Source organism: Phyllostomus discolor, chromosome 6 (genome assembly GCF_004126475.2).
Source record: "Phyllostomus discolor isolate MPI-MPIP mPhyDis1 chromosome 6, mPhyDis1.pri.v3, whole genome shotgun sequence".
NCBI classification, from domain to species: Eukaryota; Metazoa; Chordata; class Mammalia; order Chiroptera; family Phyllostomidae; genus Phyllostomus; species Phyllostomus discolor.
Genome location: NC_040908.2, coordinates 86,565,214 through 86,588,068, shown reverse-complemented (window position 1 = coordinate 86,588,068; position 22,855 = coordinate 86,565,214). Strand labels below are relative to the sequence as shown.

Sequence of the window (22,855 nt, the reverse complement as noted above, 5' to 3'; positions counted from 1 at the left end):
AGTACCTAAGTTTTTGGGTAGGAGGCTCATGTTATTATTGCCTGAATATATTTGAAAACCTTTTGCTTACTATATATAGGAAGTAACTATAAACACAACTGCTGTGGGAGTTCAGAAGAACGAGGACACAATGAAGGCTAGATTGTTGAGGAAAGCTTTTCTAGAGGAACTGGTGTCACTGTCACAAGTCCAGGGCTGAAAAATCACCCCCACATCCCAACATGTGCCCTGCAAAAGCAGTACAATGTTATTTCCTTGCTGAATTTAGAGGCACCCTTTGGCTTCTGGTGGAGCTGCTCTCCTCTCAGCCAGACCTCCACTTGGCCTCTTTCTCCTGACGCTATCCACACTGTCCCATAACGCGCCTGGCATGTGGCACACCGCCTCCCTCAGCATCTCTTCTCTGAATCTACCGTTCCTTTCTCAGGAGCAGCCCTGCAAGCCTGCGCTTGCACTCTATCCCGCCTTATGAAGGTCTGAGCTCCTTGCCTCTCCGGTTAGCCCATTCTGCAGAGCCTTGAGCGCCGAGTGAATTCAACTGTGTCCTCGGGAGTTAGGGCGAGATGTGGTTCCATTTTTAGCCACAGTGCTCTCTTCATTAGATTTCAGAGAAGCCAGACTAGGATTTTCCCCCAGCCCTGAGCCCTAAGCAAATGCAGGATCTCCTTGGGAAACTCCCTCCCCTCCTCTGCTCGCTCCCCTCGGGAGGCCGGTGTCTGGTGCCCAGCTCGAGGGAGCAGGCAATGGGGGCGGGCCAGCCAGACAGGCTGCCCTCCCCGCAGTGACGTCCCCGGGGGCGGAAGGGATACTGGCTGGCTCCGCGCCCTCCCGGCCTCGTCCGGGTGTCGGTCCGTGGGTCCTCCGGAGATGCTGCTGTTGCGGTGGCAGTTGTGCACACCGCTGAAAGTCTACCGGCTCCACCGCTGTAGCGTCCAAGTGTCTGAGGGCGCACAAGAGCCAGGACATGCAGCTGAGAGCGGCGCTGCAGGCCGTGTTGCTGGCCGCGCTGCTGGCGGGGCTCCGAGGGGCTACGGGTCGCCTGCTAAGTGGTAAGTATGCTGGGGCGGAGTCTGGTTCCCTGGAGGGCTAGGCTAAGGCACCCACTGCACCCCAGACTCTGCTGTTCTCAGGGCTGAAGTGCCTCTTTGGCCTGCCGCGGTGTAGGGGTGGCAGAGGGTGGCGTCCCAACCCTACTAGGGGACCCAGCCCTTCGGCACGCCCTGTTTCTAGGGGAGGAATCGCCCCGTGGCTGAGACCCGTGATGATTCCCTGCCTATTCTGGGTAGCTCGAAGTCCATTCCTGCCCCAGGTTCAAGGGAATTCAGGGGACGTAGGCTAGGTGGACCGTGAGCAAAGCTGCCCTAGTAGGCACCCCTTCCATTGAGCATGGCGCAGTAGACCCCGCGACCCTCCCTCACGCAGGAAGAGCTCACCAACTCCCCTGTCTTGCCCCCTGGGGACGTCTTCTGACCCTAGAGACGGCGGGTACAATAGGGATTCTGGATCGGCAGCGCCTGTTGCTCTTGGTCTTTTGCGGGAAGAAGGAGGGATGGCTGAATGCAGCACTCGAAATAAAAGCGCTTAGAGATTGGAAAGAAGCCTAGCTTGCACGCGACAAGCCCCGCCTGTCTCAGAGAATAACTCTCTCTGCTTTCTTCCTCCGGTCGAATCTCTGCAGCCCCGGACTTGGACCTCAGAGGAGGTACATTGCTTTGGCTTTTCGCATCTTCCATTTGTTCTGCATGTCGGGGGATAGAAGGTCAGTGCTCCTTTCTTGGGTCGGCCTTGCAGGCGACAGACTGGCCAAGAGGGACGGAGGACAATGAAAACCTGCATTCCGTTATCTTGCTTGCGCAGCTGATTGAAAAGTTCTAAAGTTATTTTCAGGATGGGGTGGGTAGGGGGACGTATAGCTGAATTGGGCTGCTTGGGCTCTGCTTTTTTTCCATGGGGGACAGAAGTCCTCCCGCCCTCCCCCTTCCTGCAAATAAGAAGAGAGAGACCCTTCCTGGAGGCAACCAGATGTGCCCCTGGGCCTCCTTCCAGCTCCAGCTCTCTCTCTGGACTTACCAGTTAGTTGACTGGGGATGTGTGTCCAGGCTGGACCATACAGGAAATGCCTTTGAGGTGTTATGTTTTCCCTTGATAATCCAACAGTGTTCAGTGGGGACTATCAGTAAATTCAACTCAAACTTATGTTTTGTGGGTTGGGGGGTTCTGGGGCTACTGCATTTGTGCTCTGCTGGCTGTTTGGAGCCATCTCTAAGGCTCCTTCTCCCTGGACAGGAGCCTGGCCACAGCCTCTCTGTCCGGTGGTGCCAATTTCTCTACAATATCCCTTTAGTGAAAATGTCCCATGTCTGAGGCTTGCCTCCTATTTCTTTGGCAGGCCAGTCCTATTAGAGTTTATTTAGCAATAGCAGAATGACAAGAAAAGAAAAAGATGCAGAACTCTTATAACTTGTCACTTACTGAGAATTTCTTTACCAAAGCAACGAAAGAGGAAATAGAAAATAAGAAATCACAGGAGCTTTCTGGATTATCTGTATGTGCTGTGTTCCCATTCACACTGTATTCTAGACAGTAGCGAGAACAAGGAATGCTGTCTGGCTCCCTGCACAGCTGCAAGACAAGTTAGGAACATGGGAACATTCTGTGAGGGCTGGGAAGAGGTTCCCAACCCAAAATCCTTTGTCTCTTGCTTTATGACAGCAATTCACACCCACAGCCCACATTCTGGCTCTCCGCTGCAAGGTATTCCCCTTGTTGAAATTTGGTTTTCACTCTGTGCATCTGGATCCAGAAACAAATCCCGTCTGCTCCTGTGGGCTGGGAACTGGCATTTGTTTCCATATTCCCAGCACTTACCACTGCTAGGCACCAACTGTGCACACAATACAAGTTGATTAAATGAAGGAATGATGAGCAAATGTTCCAGGTATGGCAAGGCTTCGGGCATTCAGGCACAAGTTAGGGGGGTGTGCAATGGTGAACAATTTGTTATTTGCTCCTCAGTAGATTCCTATTTATTTGTCTAAGAGGATCTTCCACCCTTCATGTGTCAGTCAGGTGAAACACATTACATGGGCTCCCAGTGCAACCTGCGCCTTGAATGGAGCAGGGAGTGGGCAGTGTGGTTCAGTGGCTACCAGCATGACTTTGTAATGAGATCTGGGCTCTGACTTGGGCAGTGCTGCTGAAAGCTATCTGACCTTAGCCAAATTACTTAATTTCTCTAAACCTTGGGTTTTTCATCTGTAAAGTGGAGCATAAACAATATCTACATCAGGGTTTTGCTATGAAAATTTAATGAGATAAATAGTATGTGTAAATGTAAAAAACCTTAGCACAGTTCATGGCACATATTGGGAGTTCAGTGAGCCTTAGCCATCTTTAGGAAAGATCAGTAGCAGAACACCACATGGATCCGATGCTCGTAGCTTCTGCTTGTGTCACAGACTGCGTGAATTCTCGGTCCTGCCACTAGGCAAAGGGCTCCAAGGTAGAGAAGCCTATGCCCAATTTCAGAATGTTTCTCTTGCCTGAGGAAGCACCAAACAGAGATACCTCATTCAAAGCCACACTATTCCCTGATATTCCATAATTGCATGAAAGTGATTTTTGTGCCTTTAAGTGAAATCGTAAGTTTTCATTCACCTCTCCTTTTTTTTTAAATTTTGGTTCTTTGTTTTAATTAGAGAGAGGGGAAAGGCAGAAGAGAGAGAAGGGAAGAAATACCCACGTGAGAGAGAAACATTGATCAGTTGCCACTCGTCCATGCCCCAACTGGTGACTGAACCCACAACCCACGCATGTGTCCTGACCAGGAATCAAATCCACAACCTTTTAGTTTACAGGAGGACTCTCCAACCAACTAGCCACACCAACCAGGGCCATCTATCCCTCTTTTAAAGGATAGTCAAAAGTGTCTGTTGTTCAAGGATCTGTAATAGAACAAACAAAAATTGGAGTTCCTACACAATATAGTGTAACTGACTGCATCTCCATGTTGGAAGAGGTATTAATTGGCTCTGAGAACCCAAACTGACATTATGACGGTCCACTGGTGAGGAATCAGAATTGCATCCCTAGGGATGGCTTCTTCTACATGCCCTGGTACATGTGGGGAGCCCTAAAATAGGTTGGCTTCTTTTTTCTCTAGGGCAGCCCATCTGCCGAGGAGGAACACAGAGGCCTTGTTATAAAGTCATTTACTTCCACGATGCTTCTCGAAGACTGAACTTTGAGGAAGCCAGAGCAGCCTGCCAGAGGGATGGGGGCCAGCTAGTCAGCATTGAATCTAAAGGTGAACAGAGACTGATGGAAAAGTTCATTGAAAACCTCCTGGCATCTGATGGTGATTTCTGGATTGGGCTCAGGAGGCACGAGGAGAAACAAAACAACAGCACAGCCTGCCAGGACCTTTACACTTGGACCGATGGCAGCATATCAACATTCAGGTAAATGCGTGGAACCCACAGCAGCTAACTCACTTGACATAACTAAAAAAGGAGGCAGGCTACATCCATGGTACCAGGTCAGAGAGGGAGAGGAGAAGGCCAACCCTGGCAACAGCCCTGAAGAGACGGTTGCACAAGGTTAGCACTGACCAGAGCAGTGTGGTAAAGGTGGTGCAGCAGCCTTGATCTGGACCTGACTCATATCCACAGAGCTCCTTCATCAGGGTGCAATCTGAAAAGGTTGTTTCAGTGGCATGCAATACTTCACGTCAATGGTTCTAGCCATCTGGCTTTTTGGGCTAGAACTCCACTGAGAGATTAAAGGTCTGTAGGGCTCCAGACCACAGGGAATCAGAATGATGTGCAAGAAATTAGAGCCAAGATCTGATTCTATAGATTGGCCAAGAGAGCATTTAAGGAAGGTTGCAGCTTGTAGAACCCTCCCAAATCCACAGCATCAGGACTCACTCATTTCACACCTGACCCTGGCACCACAACATTGCCATAGCCTTCCCCCACACCAGGAAATGCAGTGGCATGGACAAACATCAAAAATATAAGATTAAAAGGCAAACGTAAGACTGAAAAAATGTTGTAACAAATTTAACAGAGAATCTTTTTATTAATTTAAGTCGAAACACTAAAAGTTTATATAAGTTAATAAAATCCCAAAAGATAGAGGAAAACAACCTAAGCAGACATTTCAGAAAATACAAAATCTGGCTGGTAAACAATCATATGGAAAAACAGTTTAAACTCATTACCAATCAAAAGAATGAAGGTTGAAATATATCTTTTTTTATCTATTACATTTAAGACAGTATGGCAGCATCTATCATACCCATTATGCTGATCACATCCCCATCTTCCTCTGAGTTCCAGTAGTACCTCCTTTGGGATTCTCATGGGTATCTCCTCCTGGGAGAAACTTTAAAAAGGAAGATTAATAAGATGATCTGCACTCCCCTCCACTGCAGTTGGTCCCAGGGCCACAACAGACACTTACTCATCTCCCTCCTCTACTGTCCAGTCCAATTCCCCTCGCCCTCTGCTGAGGGAGAAGGAGGCCCTAGTCACCTTGCACTCCTCAGGCCAGAAAAATGATTGCACTTTTCCATTTACCATCAAAATTGGCACATAAGTACCAACAAGTACCCGAGTATATAACCTGGGTGGCCAAACTTATCTCTCTCTGCCCATGTGTGTAACAGCAAATGTTCTTCCCATGATTAGGGTCAGTCACTCTCTGTCAAGTTAATGGGTCCTCTTCTTGCCTGCTGGTCCCTGGGCATAAGGATCCCAGAGTACCCAAGTGACAGCCATAGCTCATAGTTCAATAAGGCTCTTGCTATATCTTGTAATGGGTACCCTTTGGGTACCAAGACCTTTAAACTCATAGAGCCCAGAATTGCAGAGACAGGAAGTACAAATTCCCCAAGTGACAGTAATCAGGACTATTCCTGCTTCCACCTCTAGTCTTGCAAACCCATGTATTCTTACTCTTGGAGACACAGGGTGGTACTAAAGTCATTGATTCAAAGTACACACTGCATCTTGGAGGATGATGCCCTGTTCATACAAAGTACTGCCTCTGAGCTAGAGCTTCAGCTGTGTTTTCGACAACTCTTCCATATCTCTGCCAAACTGGCTGCTTCAGGATAGTGCAATATACAATAGAACCAGTAAACCCATGGCCAGGTGCCTCCTCCTTCTCCTCCTTTGCTGTAAGGTGGGTCCTTTGGTCTGATGAGATGTTGCACAGGATCCTATGTTGGCAGATCAAATACTGTGTAAGCATTTGGTAGTGATGCTGACTAAGGCCCTGAGGCAGAAAAGGCAAATCCACATCCAGATTGTGTGTCAATTCCTGTCAAAGTGAATCACTGGAAGGAGTCCAATGTCATCAACTTGCTACCAAGTGCCAGGCTGGTCTCCTAGAGCTGATAATCTTTCAGAGATTTAGCAGTGGTCTCTATTGCTGGAGGCTGGATGTTTGCCAGCTGCTAGATCACCCTTGGCAAGTGGGGGCTGATGCTGCTGAGCCCAAGCATAGCTTCCATCCCTGCCACTACAGCTACTCTGGTATCTATTGTGCCAGTACTTGGGACAGCTCCTCACAGGCTGGCTGACATTGGCTGGCTCAGTCATGTTGTCCCCCTCATTGTTTAGGGCCCCTTCCATCTAGAAGCTTTCTGGTGGGCTTTAACACAAGATAGAGTCTCATACTCTATGCCTATTCTCATAATGTCTTTTCATATCACTCTATCCAATAGCTCCTTGTCCCCAAACTTTTACTTTCTCCTTTTAGAAAGATTTTTTTTCTCCTGATCAGCTGGCCAAGCTCTCCACTCTACCCCTGAGTCCTTTTATATTCTGACCTCCAATAACTACCAAGTAAGCTCTGGACATTGGGAGGATGTCCCCTTAACACTTGGTTTTTCAAGGTCACCTCTGAGTAGGGCTGGAGTGCAGCTATTGTTCATTTGGTGCTATACTCCCTTACTTGGCTGACCTCTCCACAAACCAGGCTTGGACTGCTTCTCTCAGCTAGTCATGAGGGATCCCTTATACAGCTGTAGGTGTTAGCAGAGGAAGAGGCTCTGGTACAAGAGTGGTAGATGTCATGAAAGCCTGTTCTACCTACACTTTGGTAGAGCCTACTCACAGAATGCCCTTCAGTCCTATGTATACCTTTTCCATCTCATAGTGGCTTAATTCTAGGCCTGTCAACCTGTGACTGTGCTATCTGACAGTGCCTTTCTTGTGATGGGCAAGTTGGATTGAATGGTCTGATGCTCCTTGCATAGTTGCAAGCCACGTGATTCTTTCTCAGCTATAGATGACATGGCCTTGCTACAGGATCCTAGGGGTCTTTATTGTGATTCTTCCACTGAGGCTTGTCACAAATTTGATATGGCATTATTTCTCCTACCACTGATGCCTCTGATAATATGGTTTATTTGATCCTGTGGCCCAAGTAGCAAGTCTGTTTGCACCACACAGCCTACACCTGCTTCAGAGTCCTTTTCTGCCCACTCAAAGCCAGCAGCCTTTTGTGTCAGCTGGTATAAGGGACAGAGGTGTATTCCAAGGAATAGAATATGCCACCTCTAAAGGCCAAAGAGGCCTACCAGGTGCCATGCTTCCTTCTTCAAGTTACTGCAAGATGCTTTAAATTACTGCATGAAGTCCTTTAATTTGAAAGGCACCTACACATTTTCATGAAGTGGCAGGTCCCTGAATCTTCATAGAGTTTATCTCCAACCCTTGGGGCACACAAATTTCACTAAGAAGGCCTCCAATATACTAGCTGCTTCTTGCTCATCTGGTTCAATTGGCATGATGCTACCTATATAGTGGACCAGTGTGATTTTCTGCAAGATGTCTAGGCAGTCTGGGTCTCCTCACACCATATTAGAACAGAGGGCAGAAAAATTAGTGTAGGCTTGAGGGAAAACTATAAATATGTGCTGTGGTCCATTCCAAATAAATGCAAACAGTTTCTGATTCTTTTTGTGATAAAGATGGAAAAGAATATGTCCACCAGTTCTGCATGCTAGGTACCAAGGTAATATTAATGTGCTGTAGCAAAGACACCACCTATTGCATAGCAGCAGCAATTGAGGCTTCTACTTGGTTCATTTTACACCACTTCAGTATTATCCTACAGGATCTGACTGGTTTTTTATTTTTTCAGGAGCCAGACTAGTGAATTAAACAGAGATATATGATGGGGGAATGCCATTGTTGCATTCCCTAGGTCTTTAGGGAGGGCACTGCTTTCTGCCATCTTCCCCTAGGTAAGATATTGTTTTTATTTATTATCTTGAAGAGGGTGGGGAAGAATGCAGATTCAGAGGTTTCCACTTGACCTTCTCCACTATTACAGCTCTTGCCCTATAGACTTTCAATTTGTGTACTTGGGGCCCGGGGGATAACCACTGGGTGAGTACCTCTATAAGCTAGCTGGCCCTGGGCCAGGATTCCACTTGATACCTGGCCTAAGTACACTCCCACTCTAATGGGTAGCCTTGATAACACTCAGGTTTTTGAGTATCAATGTCAATTTGTTACCTTGTGTCTAACAGTCTTTATAATAGTTGGGTATTACTATTTTCCAAGTGTATGGTTACTTGAGTAAATGGCCATAGGTTTGTTTGGGAGAACAGGGGAAATTATTACCACATGCACATGCTGTGGTATTGCAGGGTCCTTGGAATCTAGCCTCTTCCTTCTGTCATTGAGTTCTGAGCCTTAAAATTGGCTCAAGACCAGAAACCAGGTACCAAGTATAATATTCCATCTATTCTATCATTTGTGAAATGAAATAATCTAAAGTCATAAGGCCAGTGGGGAGGAGAAGAGGCCAGTCAGTGTAGGAGGCCCCCAATGGAATTGCAGAATGGCCTGGAGGTAACTAATGAAGTGCAGGGCCCGGCCCCAGATAGGGCAACCAGCTGTCCAGGCAGAGTATCTAACCAGTGTTGCAAGGTCAGATGTTATCCAGGCATATAAAACCCTGTGGGTACAGCACAGGGTTTTGGTGGGTGGCAACACAACACTCAAGCAGAGCTGTAGTGGGGTGCTATGAGGAGACCTATCTCTTAGCTGTCTCCTAAGGAGGGTCTCTGACAAGAGTAGGCAGAGCAGCAGGGCCTAGCTAACAATCTGAGCATCAGGGCAAGGTCTGAATTCTGGAAGAAAACAGCTCAGGCAGTTTACCAGGCAGACTAGAGCCCAGCCATGGCTCAATGCATGGGGTATATGCTTACAGCACTTAGACTCTCCATGGAATCTACAACCTGGTACCCACATATCCAACTGGGTGGCAGCACCAGGTAATTCCAAGTACCGCTGTATAGTGGAGCTAAGGCTGCTAATGCACCTCATCCAGGAGTTTGAGAGACAAAGAAAACAAGTAATGGAAGCTGACAGAGCAGCCTGATGAACTGGAAACCACTGAAAAAGGCTACATGGGCCTCCTGCTCTTTCTTTTCCCCCCTCCCTCACTTGTTTTGACAGCCTCTACATTTTGGAAAGTCTTCCAGGGCTAGGAAGATGCTTATATTCAATTAAAAAGTGTGAGGAGATGGTAGCAGGGCAAGATCTGGATGAAATAAGTCATGCCTCTTCTCAATGCATCTGATTTCTAAACAAAGAAAAACAAACTCAGTTATCAAAAAGCAAGAAAGAAACAAGATTGTCCAGACTGGTGCTGCTAGCTGCCTTTTCTAATAATTGCTTTGCAGACATCATAGGGTAATGCAGTTCTCCCTCCCTGCAAAGAGGTTATGGCAAATGTCAGATGATTGATCGTGATGTCCATATTAGAAAGCATGTGACTGTTCTTACTGGCAGTACTTCAATTCCTCCCTCTCTGTATCTTGTTCTGAAGCAGACTCTTAAGTTCATGACTCTGTGTTTTCCCATCATGGAATTTAATTGGAAAACACAGGCTTTGAAGTTTTGTGGTATCCTTCTGCCTGTTGTCTCCACTGTTGATCCCTTTCCTACAGGAACTGGTATGTGGATGAGCCTTCCTGTGGCAGCGAGGTCTGTGTGGTCATGTATCATCAGCCATCAGCACCCACCGGCATCGGGGGCCCCTATATGTTCCAGTGGAATGATGACCGATGCAACATGAAGAACAATTTCATTTGCAAATATTCCAATGGTAATGAATCGTCTTCCAAGTCCTGTGGCTGAATCTCAGTTTCCTGTCTCATTTCATAAGCAGCTGCTAGTTCCAAGCATTTGCTATGTGGTCTCTGAGAAAGTTTGTTGCCAATGCCAACAATGCAAAACACTGGGAATTCTTATAAAGGTACATGTGATGACCTTTCCTGACTGAGGAGGAATTCCAGCAAAGGAGTGGGGCATCAGATGCTAAGAGAAGGGATGAAGAAAAGAAAGGGTCTAATTTATGGATAATAAACCAAGAATTGTGAGAACTTTAGGAAATAAAAAAGCCCTCTAAGGGGACAATTAAGAATTCTTACTCTTTCCACATGTGATGTTGGCTGTAGGATCTTGGAATAAAGAAAAAATATGAAAGGAAACTGGCCATTGTTCCTACAAGTCTTCCAAGAACCCTGTGAGATTATTTGCCAGGACTTTAAGGAAACCAAATAATGACCAGAGACAGTAGATGATAAAATACACCTATTTCACCAGCATTATGCAAAGAACAGACATGTTGATGAGCTAAAACTCCCAGGCCACCCTTTATATAAACCTTGCAAGTTCAACTGATACTTGCTTCTAGATCTGTTAAGAGTATAGACTCTGTGATAATGTAGTCACATTCTGCTGGAGTTTCCCAAACTCCTCCACTATAACTGACTTGGATCTAAACTTGACATGATTTTTGTTCTGTCCCTGATGTTTCTCCCCTCCATGAAGCCAACTGCTTGGCTCCAATTCTGCATCCTTTCCTGACAGGAGTATAGTAACTGGTTATATCTAGTTGTTTACTAAATAATTCTATCATTTTTAAATTGTTTGAATTGACTATGCTTTTGCTGCAGTTTTTGCTGCTAGAAGGTTTCTTTCTTCCCATCCCCTCAAGTGACTGCTATGCTCCAGAGACGTAGCCCTCTCCACCATACAGACTTGCTGTAAGCAGGGCAATTGCAAAGACAGAGGCTGTCTTAGTGGGTCATCTTTCAGGGCAATGACAGCAAGAGAGATATTCAAGAGAATAATTCAATAAATGAAATACAATAATATTTGAATGGAGATTATATGGGAATTCTGTGTACTGTTTTTGCTAATTTTCATAAATCTGAAATTACTTCAAAATAAGAAATTTAAAAAACATTTCCTCTGGGTAACCTCCCAGGGACCCTTAAAACTAGATTAGGTGTTCCTCCTCTGAGGATTGTAGCACCTCACACACACAATACTGTCCCTGCTTATTTACAAGTTTGTCCCCTTCTCTACATGGTTGGTGAGTCTGGAAACATACATGTTTGACCAATTAACCCCTGCACTTGATCAATTAAGGTCATTCAGTGTGGTTCAAACAGGATGGTTCACCACCCATTATGCCAGAGTATCAAAAGACTGGTTGAATAACATCTAACACTAGATTTGACCCCAGTACCACACAGAGTAAGTAGGTGGCATGCTAACCAGATCTGAACACTTGATTACTTCTGTCATATGCAGACAGCACAGGCAGATTCAGTGAAAATCAGAGACAAGTCATCAGAGGTAATGCATTGCAGATACACTGCAGGACTGAAGGAAATGCTGCATTAATATGCTGATTACTGCAGGTTTACACAGTGGACTGAACCATGGAAAGACAGGGAAATGAATAGATCATGTAATGTTGTTGAATATACTTATAATGTAATATCACAAAATCAATATTAATATTATTCTATATTTCCATATTTTATGGCCAAACTGTAGAGTGTAAGAACCTGAGAGGAATTGGGACCACTTCTCATTTGCGATTTTATCTCCATTACCTAGCACAGAGTTTGTCTTTTTATGATTTTAATTTTCATTTGAATTTATTTAATTTTAATTTTTATTTATTGATCTGAGAGAGACAGAGAGAGAGAAATATCGATTTGTTATTCCACTCATTTATGCATCCATTGAAGTATCTTTGTCAGCTAATCTCCCTGTAGGTCAGTTTGCTTATGTACAAAATCAGAATAATAATAGCACATACCTCAAAAGGCTGTTATCAAGATAAATTGTGTTTGTTTTTAAAAACCACATAGAACATGATGATGTTTCTGTCATGTAACATGCACTATATACATTTATTAAATGAACAGATTTGCATCACCTCTACAAATTCATGAACTTATGAGATGATGATTGACAGTGTTCTCTCTGAATAGCTTTGACATCCTGGCCTTAGGACTGTGAATTCTAAAATCTTGCCAGTAAGGACCTCATCCCTGTGAGTCCCAGAGCATCTGATTAGCATAGGAGAGTAACTGCCAACACAAGAGGTTGGCACTCTCCCAGCCAAAAGTGAAAACATTAGTTACAGGTTATCTGTGCAACCTGACTTTCCCAAGGCTCTCTGAAATATTTAAAATGACTCAGGGTTCTAGATCACCAGTCTGTACTGAGCAGCTGGCCAGTGGTCTACTTAGCCCCCCAACTACTTCCACAGCTTGTAGATCAGTATTTGTTGATTTCTAAAACATACCAAAAGGAATTGTTAAAATCTTTTGGATTGCTTTAAAATAACTCTGGCTTGAGTATAGTAGGGTAGGAGTAGGGATTATTGCTGAAACTAAAGTAGCCATATGTTGATAAGAGTTGCAGTTGAGTGATGGTACATAAAGTTTCATCATTATCAGTCTTCCCATTTTTGTGTATATTTGGAAATTCTCATATTCAAAAATTTCAAAATACTTTTAAAAAAAGAAAACAGTGCCTAAGCAAAATTGGGGGAAGGCTAGTCTTTGTGCACAAATGATCCTTTTGACATAGTGATTCCATTCCTGCCATCAAATGAGCAAATAAATGGAATCTGCGATCCGGCTAATTTCATTCAGAGGGCATGGAAATTTAATTATTATTTTTATGTTTGCTTATTTTTGCTACAGAGGAATTAACAGCTCCTTCTATGGAGCCAGGAGGTAAGCCTGTCTTTTGAGATTTGGATTAATTGGGGCTATTTCACAGCCCTTCTTCATAGGGTTAGAACAATGTGATCTTCAGACCAGATTATTCAACAGAAAGATTACCGAACATTTAAACAGGTATGTACCACACACAGACATAATAAATAGTTCATTAATCTCATTCTCTACCATTGTCTATTTCTCTCAAAGCTGAAAAGAAATAGTTGAAAATTCAGTTTGAGATGTTACTTGTCATTATTAACAATATGAAAGGAATAATTCAATCTAATTAAACAAAAGCATCGATGGTCTTAGAAGTGACTCATAGACTCTTCCCCTTATAAGGCACCTGGGTACTGCATGTGTCTTGATGCCAGCCACCTGCTGGTTGTTTCAGGACATGATCCAGTACATGTAAAGGTAAAGACAAGCCTCCACACCAGCAGATTCTACCCTTTGCTTTTCTATGTGTATAAATGGCACTGGTCAAATTGCTGCTGCCTTTTGGCGCCCCACCTTGAACCTGGTAGGACCTCAGAGAATATCTGGATTATGATGCCTTCCTTTCTCCAGGTTCTCAAGTCCATGTATCTGTCTCCAGGTGAAAGAACAGAGCCAGCCACACCTATACTTCCAGAAGACACAGAGAAAGAGGATGCCAAAAAAACCTTAAAAGAAAACAAAGGTATAAAGAAAACTCTCCCTGGAAAAACTGATAATGGGACCCTCCTGACCACAAACTACCCACAGTTACATGTCCTACTTTCTTCTTTCCACAGCTACTTAACAGTAGAACTAGACAGGGCATGTGTGACTCTGCAAAACTGCATTAAATGTTAGATTTCATCAGCGAAGTATGCAAATAGAGGTATCTTAAGACAATCAGGGAAATTATCTGCATGAAGATAGAGCCTTGGGGTACAGACTGAGAAAATGGATGCAGAGAAGTAGGAGCAGACAAACCCAGACTGTGATGCATAACATCCATGTTTAATATTCATTTGTGAAACAAATAGAGGAAATGGGCAAAAACATTTTAAAAGTTAAATCATAAAAGATAAAAGGGAATGGGCAATAAATTGGAATGTTAGTGGACTTTCAACCTTGAGTTTCAAGAGGGGGAGCTAGGTTTTTGTCACTGAACAACTTTTAAGAACCACTTAATATCCCTGTGGTTCAACTTAATCATTTAATAATAGGAGTAATAATAGTTTTTTCACCTGCCTGAGAAACTATCCATAAAATAAAACAAGATATTGCAACACTGCAATTCAGTTTTGACACTAGCCACCCCACTGGCACAGACCCTACAGGTTAAGGGCCAGACCCTATCAAGTTGGCCCTCCCTGCAGACATCAGCCACAAGTCCCAGGGTCCCCAGGACAACTGCACTGCCTTTTGCTAGTTAGAAAACTAACTGGCTCTAAATCCCGGGGATGCCCACAACCCCCTCAGGTTCATTAATTTGGTAGAAGGACTCAAAGAACACAAGGAAATGCTGTACTTATGACTACATTTTATTATAAAGGATATAAATCAGGACCAGCCAAATGACAAACACACATAAGGTAGGGTCTGCAGAGGTCCCAGACTGGGAGCTTCTGGGTCCTGTCCCTGTAGAATCATGCTCCTGGCACATCAATGTGTCCACCACCCAGACAGCACCATTGAGCTTTGGTGTGCAGAAGTTTTATTGAGGTGTCATTACATGGGCCTAGTTGATTTGACTGTTGGCCATGTACTTGAACTCATTCTCTAGGCCTCACTCCCTCTCCACCAGCCCCCATTCTGAAACATCTCTGCCAGCATAAACTGATATGGTCTGAGGGGCTCATGAGTAGCAGTCACTCTTATTACCTGACAAATTCCAAAGATGTAGCACCCCTCCCAGGAACCTGGGGCAAATTTGTTATTCTACAACAGATAATACGTGTATGTGAAAATATTTTTATGAAAGTACACAGTGCTATGCAGAGATGAGTTCCATTTTTATTGCTTTTTGTTATTATGGTAATATTTAAAGTATAAAACCTATTTAAAGTAGGTTTTATTTTGTGTGTGTGTGTGTGTGTGTGTGTGTGTGTGTGTGTGTGTTTCTGCATAGAAAAACAAAGCAACAGCCTCTGGTTGGATGGTATGAAAGGGGTCAGTCCCCAGTCCTTGATTCCTCCCCAAGTCCCTTGAAAGATAATTCCCTGACAGAAGGTTCTGCAGTCTGATTCATGTGCTCCATGAGACTTGCTCTTTCCTGGTAATAACTCAGACTTCTGGCTTCCTCCTTTTTCCACCCATCTCCCTCACCCCACCATGGGAACTACCATTTTCCATTTTCATCTTTATAGTCAAAGACATCAGTGCTGCCCAAGCAGCCTCTTCTTCATTAAGGGAGAGGAAGGACAAGAAGAGAGAATATCTTTTGTATGGACAAAAAAATGAGTTAAAACTTCCTTTCTGATATCTACAGGAAGCCCCAAAATTTAAACTTCTTTTCTCTATTACCTAAAATAATAGGACAGGTAGAAAATTCTCACTTTTTTGGAACTACATGCTCTTTGCAATACTCTGTGTTGGTTACATTGATTATGCTTTTTAAGCCTATTTTGAACCATATAAAAACATCACTAATCCTGATAAAGTGCATTTTTCTTTTCAGAAGCTGCCTGGAATGTTGCCTACATCCTAATCCCCTGCATTTCCCTTCTCTTCCTCCTTGTGGTCACCACAGTTGTATGTTGGGTTTGGATCTGGAGGCAGAGGCAAGTAAAACCTTTGTTGTGTAAACCTTTGTGTCTTCTGAACTCTGCAATTTGGACATTACCCTGTTTACTTAATTAAAAGCCGTGCCAGCTCCAAGAGCTATCACAGCAGATTGGAGAGTAACTTCTTGGCCATGCTCAACTAATATACCAGTACTAAGCATTTGTGCTTAGTTGTGATTGAGAGTAATCTTGCATTCTTTAATTTTTTTAATGACTTAAGGGGTGAAACTGTGTTATTCTACAACCACTCATCAGTGAAGTGCTCTTATAAATGCATGCTCTCTAAAAGTTTTTGCTCAGTGAGCGAAGGAATGAGTAGTAACCCACATGAAAAACATCTCTTTCAAATCATTCTGGCAAACATCTGAAACCAAATCAATTTATTCAAAATTAAATAGCCACATTTGACTTTTCTTTCAATTAAGTACACAGTTGTAGATTGCTACAAAACAGCTATATTAATAGCCTAGGGCAACACTGTTACAGATCTTGTGCCACCCTTTTGAGATGCCCAGAGCTCTTCCCAGCTCCCATTTTATTCCCCATTGTTATGGTACACATAAAAAGGCTGGCAGGCCCACTTTACAATGGGAAAACCAAGGTCCAGTTTAAGATTTGACACCCTTGGATGACCAATTTAAACTGAATTAGTAAGATTCTAGTGTAGAACCTACCTCATTTGATAAAAACTTCCTTATAGAATTCTTAGAATTAAATCAGTTAACATATGCAGGATGGGCATATAGTAAGCATTTAAGAATGTTAGCTCTTACTATGATTATTTTTATTAGCTGATTCCTTTTAATCTGAAAATAAAATTCAGCTCAAAAATTACAAATGCATTTTAAAACTGCTTATGCTGCAGTTGGTTCTTTTATTTCTTTTTAGGATACTCCAAGAGATTTTATTTTCTATTTTTTTCTTTTAAATGTTTTTTATTGATTATGCTATTACAGTTGTCTCATTTTTCTCCTTTATTCTCCTCCACCCTGTACCCCCCCCTCCCCGCCACCTGAGTTCTACCCCTTAGTTCATGTCCATGGGTTGTGCATGTAAGTTCCTTGGCTTCTCCATTTCCCATACTATTCTTAACCTCCCCTGGCTATTTAGTACCTACCATTTATGCTTCTTATTCCCTGTACCTTTTCCCCCATTCCCTCTCCCCCTTCCCATTGATAACCCTCCACTTGATCTCTATTTCTATGATTCTGTTCCTGTTCCTGTTGTTTGCTTCATTTGTTTTTGTTTCTGGTTTTGTTTTGTTTTGGTTTTTTTTTGGTTCGGTTGTTGATAGCTGTGAGTTTGTTGTAATTTTACTCTTCATATTTTTTTATATTTCTTTTTCTGTTAAAGAGATAAGTCCCTTTAACATTTCATATAATAAGGGCTTGGTGATGATGAACTCCTTGAACTTGACCTTATCTGGGAAGAACTTTATCTACCCATCCATTCTAAATGAAAGCTTTGCTGGATAGAGCAATCTTGGATGTAGGTCCTTGTCTTTCATGACTTTGAATACTCCTTGCCAGTTCCTTCTTGCCTGTAAGGTTTCTTTTGAGAAATCAGCTGGTAGTCTTATGGGGACTCCTTAGTAGGTAACTCTCTCCTTTCCTCCTGCTGCTTATGAGATTCTCCCCTTATCTTTAATCTTGCATAATGTGATTATGATGTGTCTTGGTGTGTGCTTCCTTGGGTCCAACTTCTTTGGGACTCTGAACTTCCTGGACTTCCTGGAAGTCTATTTCCCTTGTCAGACTAGAGAAGTTGTCCTTCATTATGTTTTCAAATAAGTTTTCAATTTCTTGCTCTTCCTCATCTCCTTCTGGCACCCTGACAATTCATATGTTGGAACTTTTAAAGTTGTCCCAGAGGTTCCTAAGCTTCTCCTGATTTTTTTGAATTCTTTTTTCTCCATCCTATTCTAGTTGACTGAACCAATTTCTTCTTTCTCATCCAAACCATTGGTTTGAGTCCCGGTTTCCTTCCCGTCACTGTTGGTTCCCTATATATGTTTCTTTATTTTACTTTTCATAGCCTTCGCTTTTTCCTCTATTTTGTGACCATACTCAACCAATTCTGTGAGCATCCTGATTACTAGTATTTTCAACTCTGCATCTGATAGGTTGGCTATCTCTTCATCACTTAGTTGTATTTTTTTCTGGAGCTTTGATCTGTTCTTTCATTTGGACCATTTTTTTGTCTCCTCATGCCTGTTACATAGTAAGTGGTGGAGCCTTAGGTGTTCACCAGGGCAGGGCAACCCACTTTGCTGCCTTGTGGTGTTGTATATGGGGGAGGCATCTGAGAGGGAACAGTGCCCCTTGCTCAGTTCTCAGACAGCTTTCAGTCACTTCCTCCACTATCCACAAGCAAATTGGACCCTTCTGGTGCTGATTTCTGGATGGGTAGTTTTGTGTGTGTTTTAGGACCCCATGGGTCTCTCCAACAAACTGTCCTGTGAGGCTGAGTTTCTCCTGTTGCTGCAACCCCTATAGGTTTTTTCAATCAGAGGTTTGGGGGCTTTATTGTCTTGCACTGGAACCCTGAGTTGCATGTTCTGTCTCGCTCACCAGTTGTTCCTCCCAGTTTATCCCCGAGCAAATGTGGGACCACCTGCTCTGCCAGACGCCACCTCACCAGTCCTGCAGCTGCTGCCTTTCCTTGAGTCCCCTCCACCCCGGCTGCCTATCTCCACCCCTCCCACCAGTCTGAGTGAATGTTTCCTCTTTAACTCCTTGGTTGTCAGACTTCCATACAGTTTGATTTTCTGGCATTTCTGGTTATTTTTTATTTTTTAAATATTTGTTGTTGTCCTTTTGGTTGTGGGAGAAGGCACAATGTATCTATCTATGCCTCCACCTTGGCCAGAAGTTGCAGTTGGTTCTTGATTTCCCTTCCTTAATCTATGTATTTAGCACCTCACCGAGATTTGGGAATTATGACTCTGAAACTGTAGTCTATTTCACAGGTCGTCTATTTCACTTTTCTTGCACCACAGACCCCAGTAGCAGTCTGGTGAAGTCTATGGACTCCTTCCCAGAAGAATATTTTATCTTATCCAAATGCATAAGATAAAATGCATTGGATTTCAAGGGAAACAATTATACTAGTATAGAGTTTAGCAAGAAATTTCCAAAAAATGAATGTGATACAGTAATACATGTACTTCTTTATTAATGCTTCTTTATTTAGTGGTGGGTATAAGTATAATTTTGAAGTAGAGATGAGAGTAAAATATTTATGTTATAACTGATGTGATATGAAAATATGTATGATCTTTGTTGTTGATCAAGTCCAAGATATTATTAATTCTATTCTGATTTATTGCCTACAGTTAGGATTGAAGGACATGCTAAATTTCACTTAGAGAAAAGCTTTTTTTTTTTACTGTGATATTTGTCCCCACCTAGTTCTATTCATGGACCCTCTGGGGGCTCTGGGGATCCCATGATAAGTGTCTCTATTCTGTGTTCTAGCAGCAGTGAACAGACAATCACTTTAAACATAACAACATTTCCTGGTTTTTACCCCACCACACCCTGAAGCCCTGACATGTTAAGTTTAGCCAGGTGACAAGTGCAGGCGACTAGCGATTGTCCAGGATGACCTCCTCCTCCCCACCAAAAGGCTCAGGGATATTCTCAGTCTGCCTGTCTAAAATGCTCAGCCCTGGTTTCTTTCCTAGGAATCAGGAGCAGACCAGCCCCAGCACAAAGGAGCAGCACACCATTTGGCCATCTCCTCACCATAGACCGGACCTGGAGGTTTACAACATCATACGAAAACAAAGTGAAGCTGATTTAGCTGAGACCCGGCCAGACCTGAAGAACATTTCATTCCGAGTGTGTTCGGGAGAAGCCACTCCTGATGACATGTCTTGTGACTATGACAACATAGCTGTGAGCCCATCGGAAAGCAGATTCATCACTCTAGCGAGCATAGAGAGGGGTTTTGTGACCAATGACATTTACAAGTTTTCTCCCAACCAAATGGAGAGGAGCAAGGAGTCTGGATGGGTGGAAAATGAAATATATGGTTATTAGGACACATGAAACACACTTAAACTTACAAGAATGGGAGAGAAAGAGAAGCAAAATTATTCTATTTTCTATAAGGAAAACACTCATAAGGCCTATGAAAGTGCTGTTACCAAGTCCTGGAAGGTGAGCATGTGATCCCAAATAGCCCCTATTGAATTCCCAAGTTGTGGCTATATTCCTCTTTCTTGGCCTTTCACCCAGGCCTATCTTGTGAGAAAGCACCTTGCCCAGGGTCTGGACATAGTAGAAAATAAATGTCAGTTGGTTGATCATAGCCAGCATGCAAGGGACAGCACTTTCATTGACAGGGATAAGGCTGTGGCTATGGGACTTGGGATACCCGTCCCAGGTTCCGTTTTTCTTCCCAGCCCATGTACTCACAGAGAGGCAGGAATCACAGCAGATTTCAAAGCCTACTTGTGGTAGCATCCGGCTGGCCTGCACATCAGCAATGCTTGTATCTGATTTTTTCAAAGAATCAAATCAAATCAAAAGCAGGAAGCAAAATGTTAGTCAGTCTGTGTCTGCAGCCCTTCCTCTGCATGTGGCCTCGTGGGACCTTTTTTCTTCCTCCTGACATCCCAACTTGGAAATACTTTAGAAACAAAAATGAAATTTGGCTTCCAGGCTTATTTGTGTTCAAGCCCTGACACTGCACATTGTTCTGTTGGTGTGTTTGTTTTAGTGCAGCATCAACACAATGTTGCTAATAATAATGACGATGATTCTTCTCTTTTGTTTTAGGAACCTATTTCCAATACTTTTGGACTCAAATCCAGAGAAAGGTTTCATGGCCTCACACCAGTCATCTACCATTTAAAGGTCTGAAGGCCATTATTTAAATCACCAGCAACCTCTCTCTATCAGTTTAATATTATTTTAACAATTCCTCATATATATTATTTTTAGAGTTTGTAGCTTTGCCTCACATGTGGATCCCCAAACAAGATAAATTAACTAGTCAGGGCTGCATCGAACACAGTGGATTGTAACCACTGCCCAGTGACCTGTCCTGCTGGGGGGTGGGGGCAGAGAACAGGGTGGACACAAAAGCATCATTTATGCCTGCTTCAGGGAAGTGTATTTGGTGGAGTTACCACATTTCAAGCAAAAATGGTGACCATGTGGTCTGAAGGACTAATTCGTTGCTCTGAAATGAAGTCCCCATCTTGCTACACACATCTTGGCTCTGTGATCTGTCCCTTTATCCTCCCCTGTGACCCTCGACTCTGGCCACTAATAGCTGAGAACCCCAGGAGGGCAGAGGTCCCATTGGCCCTATCAGCACTGTACCTCCTACACCCTTGCTCTATGCAAGACAGCACCTTGCACAGAGTAGACAGTCAACACTGGTTGAATGGATGAACAATTCATCTTTCAGACTGATCTAAAATAGCCTAAATATTTCAAAAGTTCATAGGACCTGTTTTTCACACTCCACCTGGGTGAGGGTGGTAACTGAGTTATTTTAGTTTGAATAACACTCCTGCTAACAGAGGAAGACAGAAGAGTAGTGACAAGTAAACAGAGCTGGTGAATTGTTAACAACTTGCTTTAATTATGTCACTTAAACATGAAATGAGGACCCATTCTTAAGGTTGTAATTTCAGTGACCCTTTCAGCATCTTGTCTTTGTCATTCAGGTGTTATCTGCACTGGAACCCACAGATTTCTTCCTTCTGGATTTGCATGTAGCCAGCCCTACCCTGCATTTAGATTATTCAATTTCTTTTCCTCCTTGGATTCACTAGCCTGAATTTATCCAACTCCATTGCTATCTCTAATAATTGTGCTTCACTTATTTAACAAACTTTTATCAAATGTTTTTGTTCAAATTGAACATCTAGTTTATCTAGTTATCATTTAAAAATTAATAAACCCATTTTGTCATTTAAAAACCCAGGCTTTCTCCCCACCCCCCAACTCTGATACACACAAGAGATGAAATGTATCTATCAAATAATTCCTTGGGTCTATCCACTTAAAAAGAATTTATTGAGTATCTACTCTGTGCCATACACTGTGTTAGATGTGGCACACAGGCCAAGGCTTGAATAAGTTGGGTTGAACAATAGGTTACATACTTTTCTCAACATGCTAGCTAGAAAGACTTTTTTCCCCTCATGTTATTTCTTCATTCTTTTATTCACAAAGTTTAATTATACCTACTTTGTGTCAGGAAACATGCTAAATGCTAGGCATGTGATGATAAATAAGGCAGACATAGGCTCATCTCATGGAGCTTGCATTCTAGTGAGGAAAGAAGACACATCAAAACATAAATGAGTAAAAGAGAATTTGCTATAATTTGTTTTTAATTGTGTGCAACTCTTTCTACTCTCCTTCCCCTTCCTTTTCTTTCCTGACTGTTCCTGGACACTTCAGTCCTAAAGCTATTAGGTAGACCAGAGGGAGGTAGGCATCCATGTCCAGGAGGGTGCAGGGACTTGGTAGTTCCTGATTGGGTACCAGGCACGAACAGGGTGAGAAAGGTGTCCATACAGAGGGCATACCTGGCTCAGATGTGGCCTGAGTAGGTGAGGAGGCCATCCACGCAGAGCATGGGGCAGCAGCCACAGTGGGAGGTTGGTTGCACAAAGGGGAATTGGCAAAATAGGTAAGCATACTAAGGGTAAGAAGTGCCAGGTGTAGTGCTATCAGAGATGAAAGTTCCAGATACAAAAAGGGTGAAAACAGGAGTGGAATTCACAGTATGAGATTAAAATTAGAAATATTGGTGTGACCTCATGGTTTTCAATACAGAGTATATACAATGCCTGTCCAGAAAAAGTCTAGCCATTGTTAATGTAATGAGAATGGTTTGCTCAACATCAGTGTAAACCAGCAGCCCAAGAGAGAGGACTGGAATGTGCATGCATAAACAATGATGACTTCACTGTACTAGTCAGTGGAGGCAATAGATGCTGTTGAGTGAGGATATGTACTGTGTGGCCATCTCATTCAAAATGACTGAGTGAGTACAAAGCAACAAATCT

At 43.2% G+C, this 22,855-nt stretch overlaps 1 protein-coding gene across 2 annotated transcripts; it reads left to right on the top strand.

Moving 5' to 3' along the window:
* Nucleotides 1-22,529, top strand: LAYN (layilin). 2 transcript variants are annotated; one of them, XM_036028588.1, is made up of 7 exons: nucleotides 1-1,049; nucleotides 4,163-4,460; nucleotides 9,977-10,134; nucleotides 13,043-13,075; nucleotides 13,662-13,745; nucleotides 15,714-15,816; nucleotides 19,505-22,529. In XM_036028588.1, the coding sequence occupies exons 1-7, from the start codon at nucleotides 965-967 to the stop codon at nucleotides 19,860-19,862; spliced, it is 1,119 nt and encodes a 372-aa protein (XP_035884481.1). In that variant the 5' UTR covers nucleotides 1-964; the 3' UTR covers nucleotides 19,863-22,529. The 2 variants fall into 2 exon arrangements, with proteins under 2 accessions (XP_035884481.1, XP_035884482.1); XM_036028589.1 differs by lacking the exon at nucleotides 13,043-13,075 and having other exon boundaries at nucleotides 8-1,049.
* The last annotated feature ends 326 nt before the right edge of the window (nucleotides 22,530-22,855 follow it).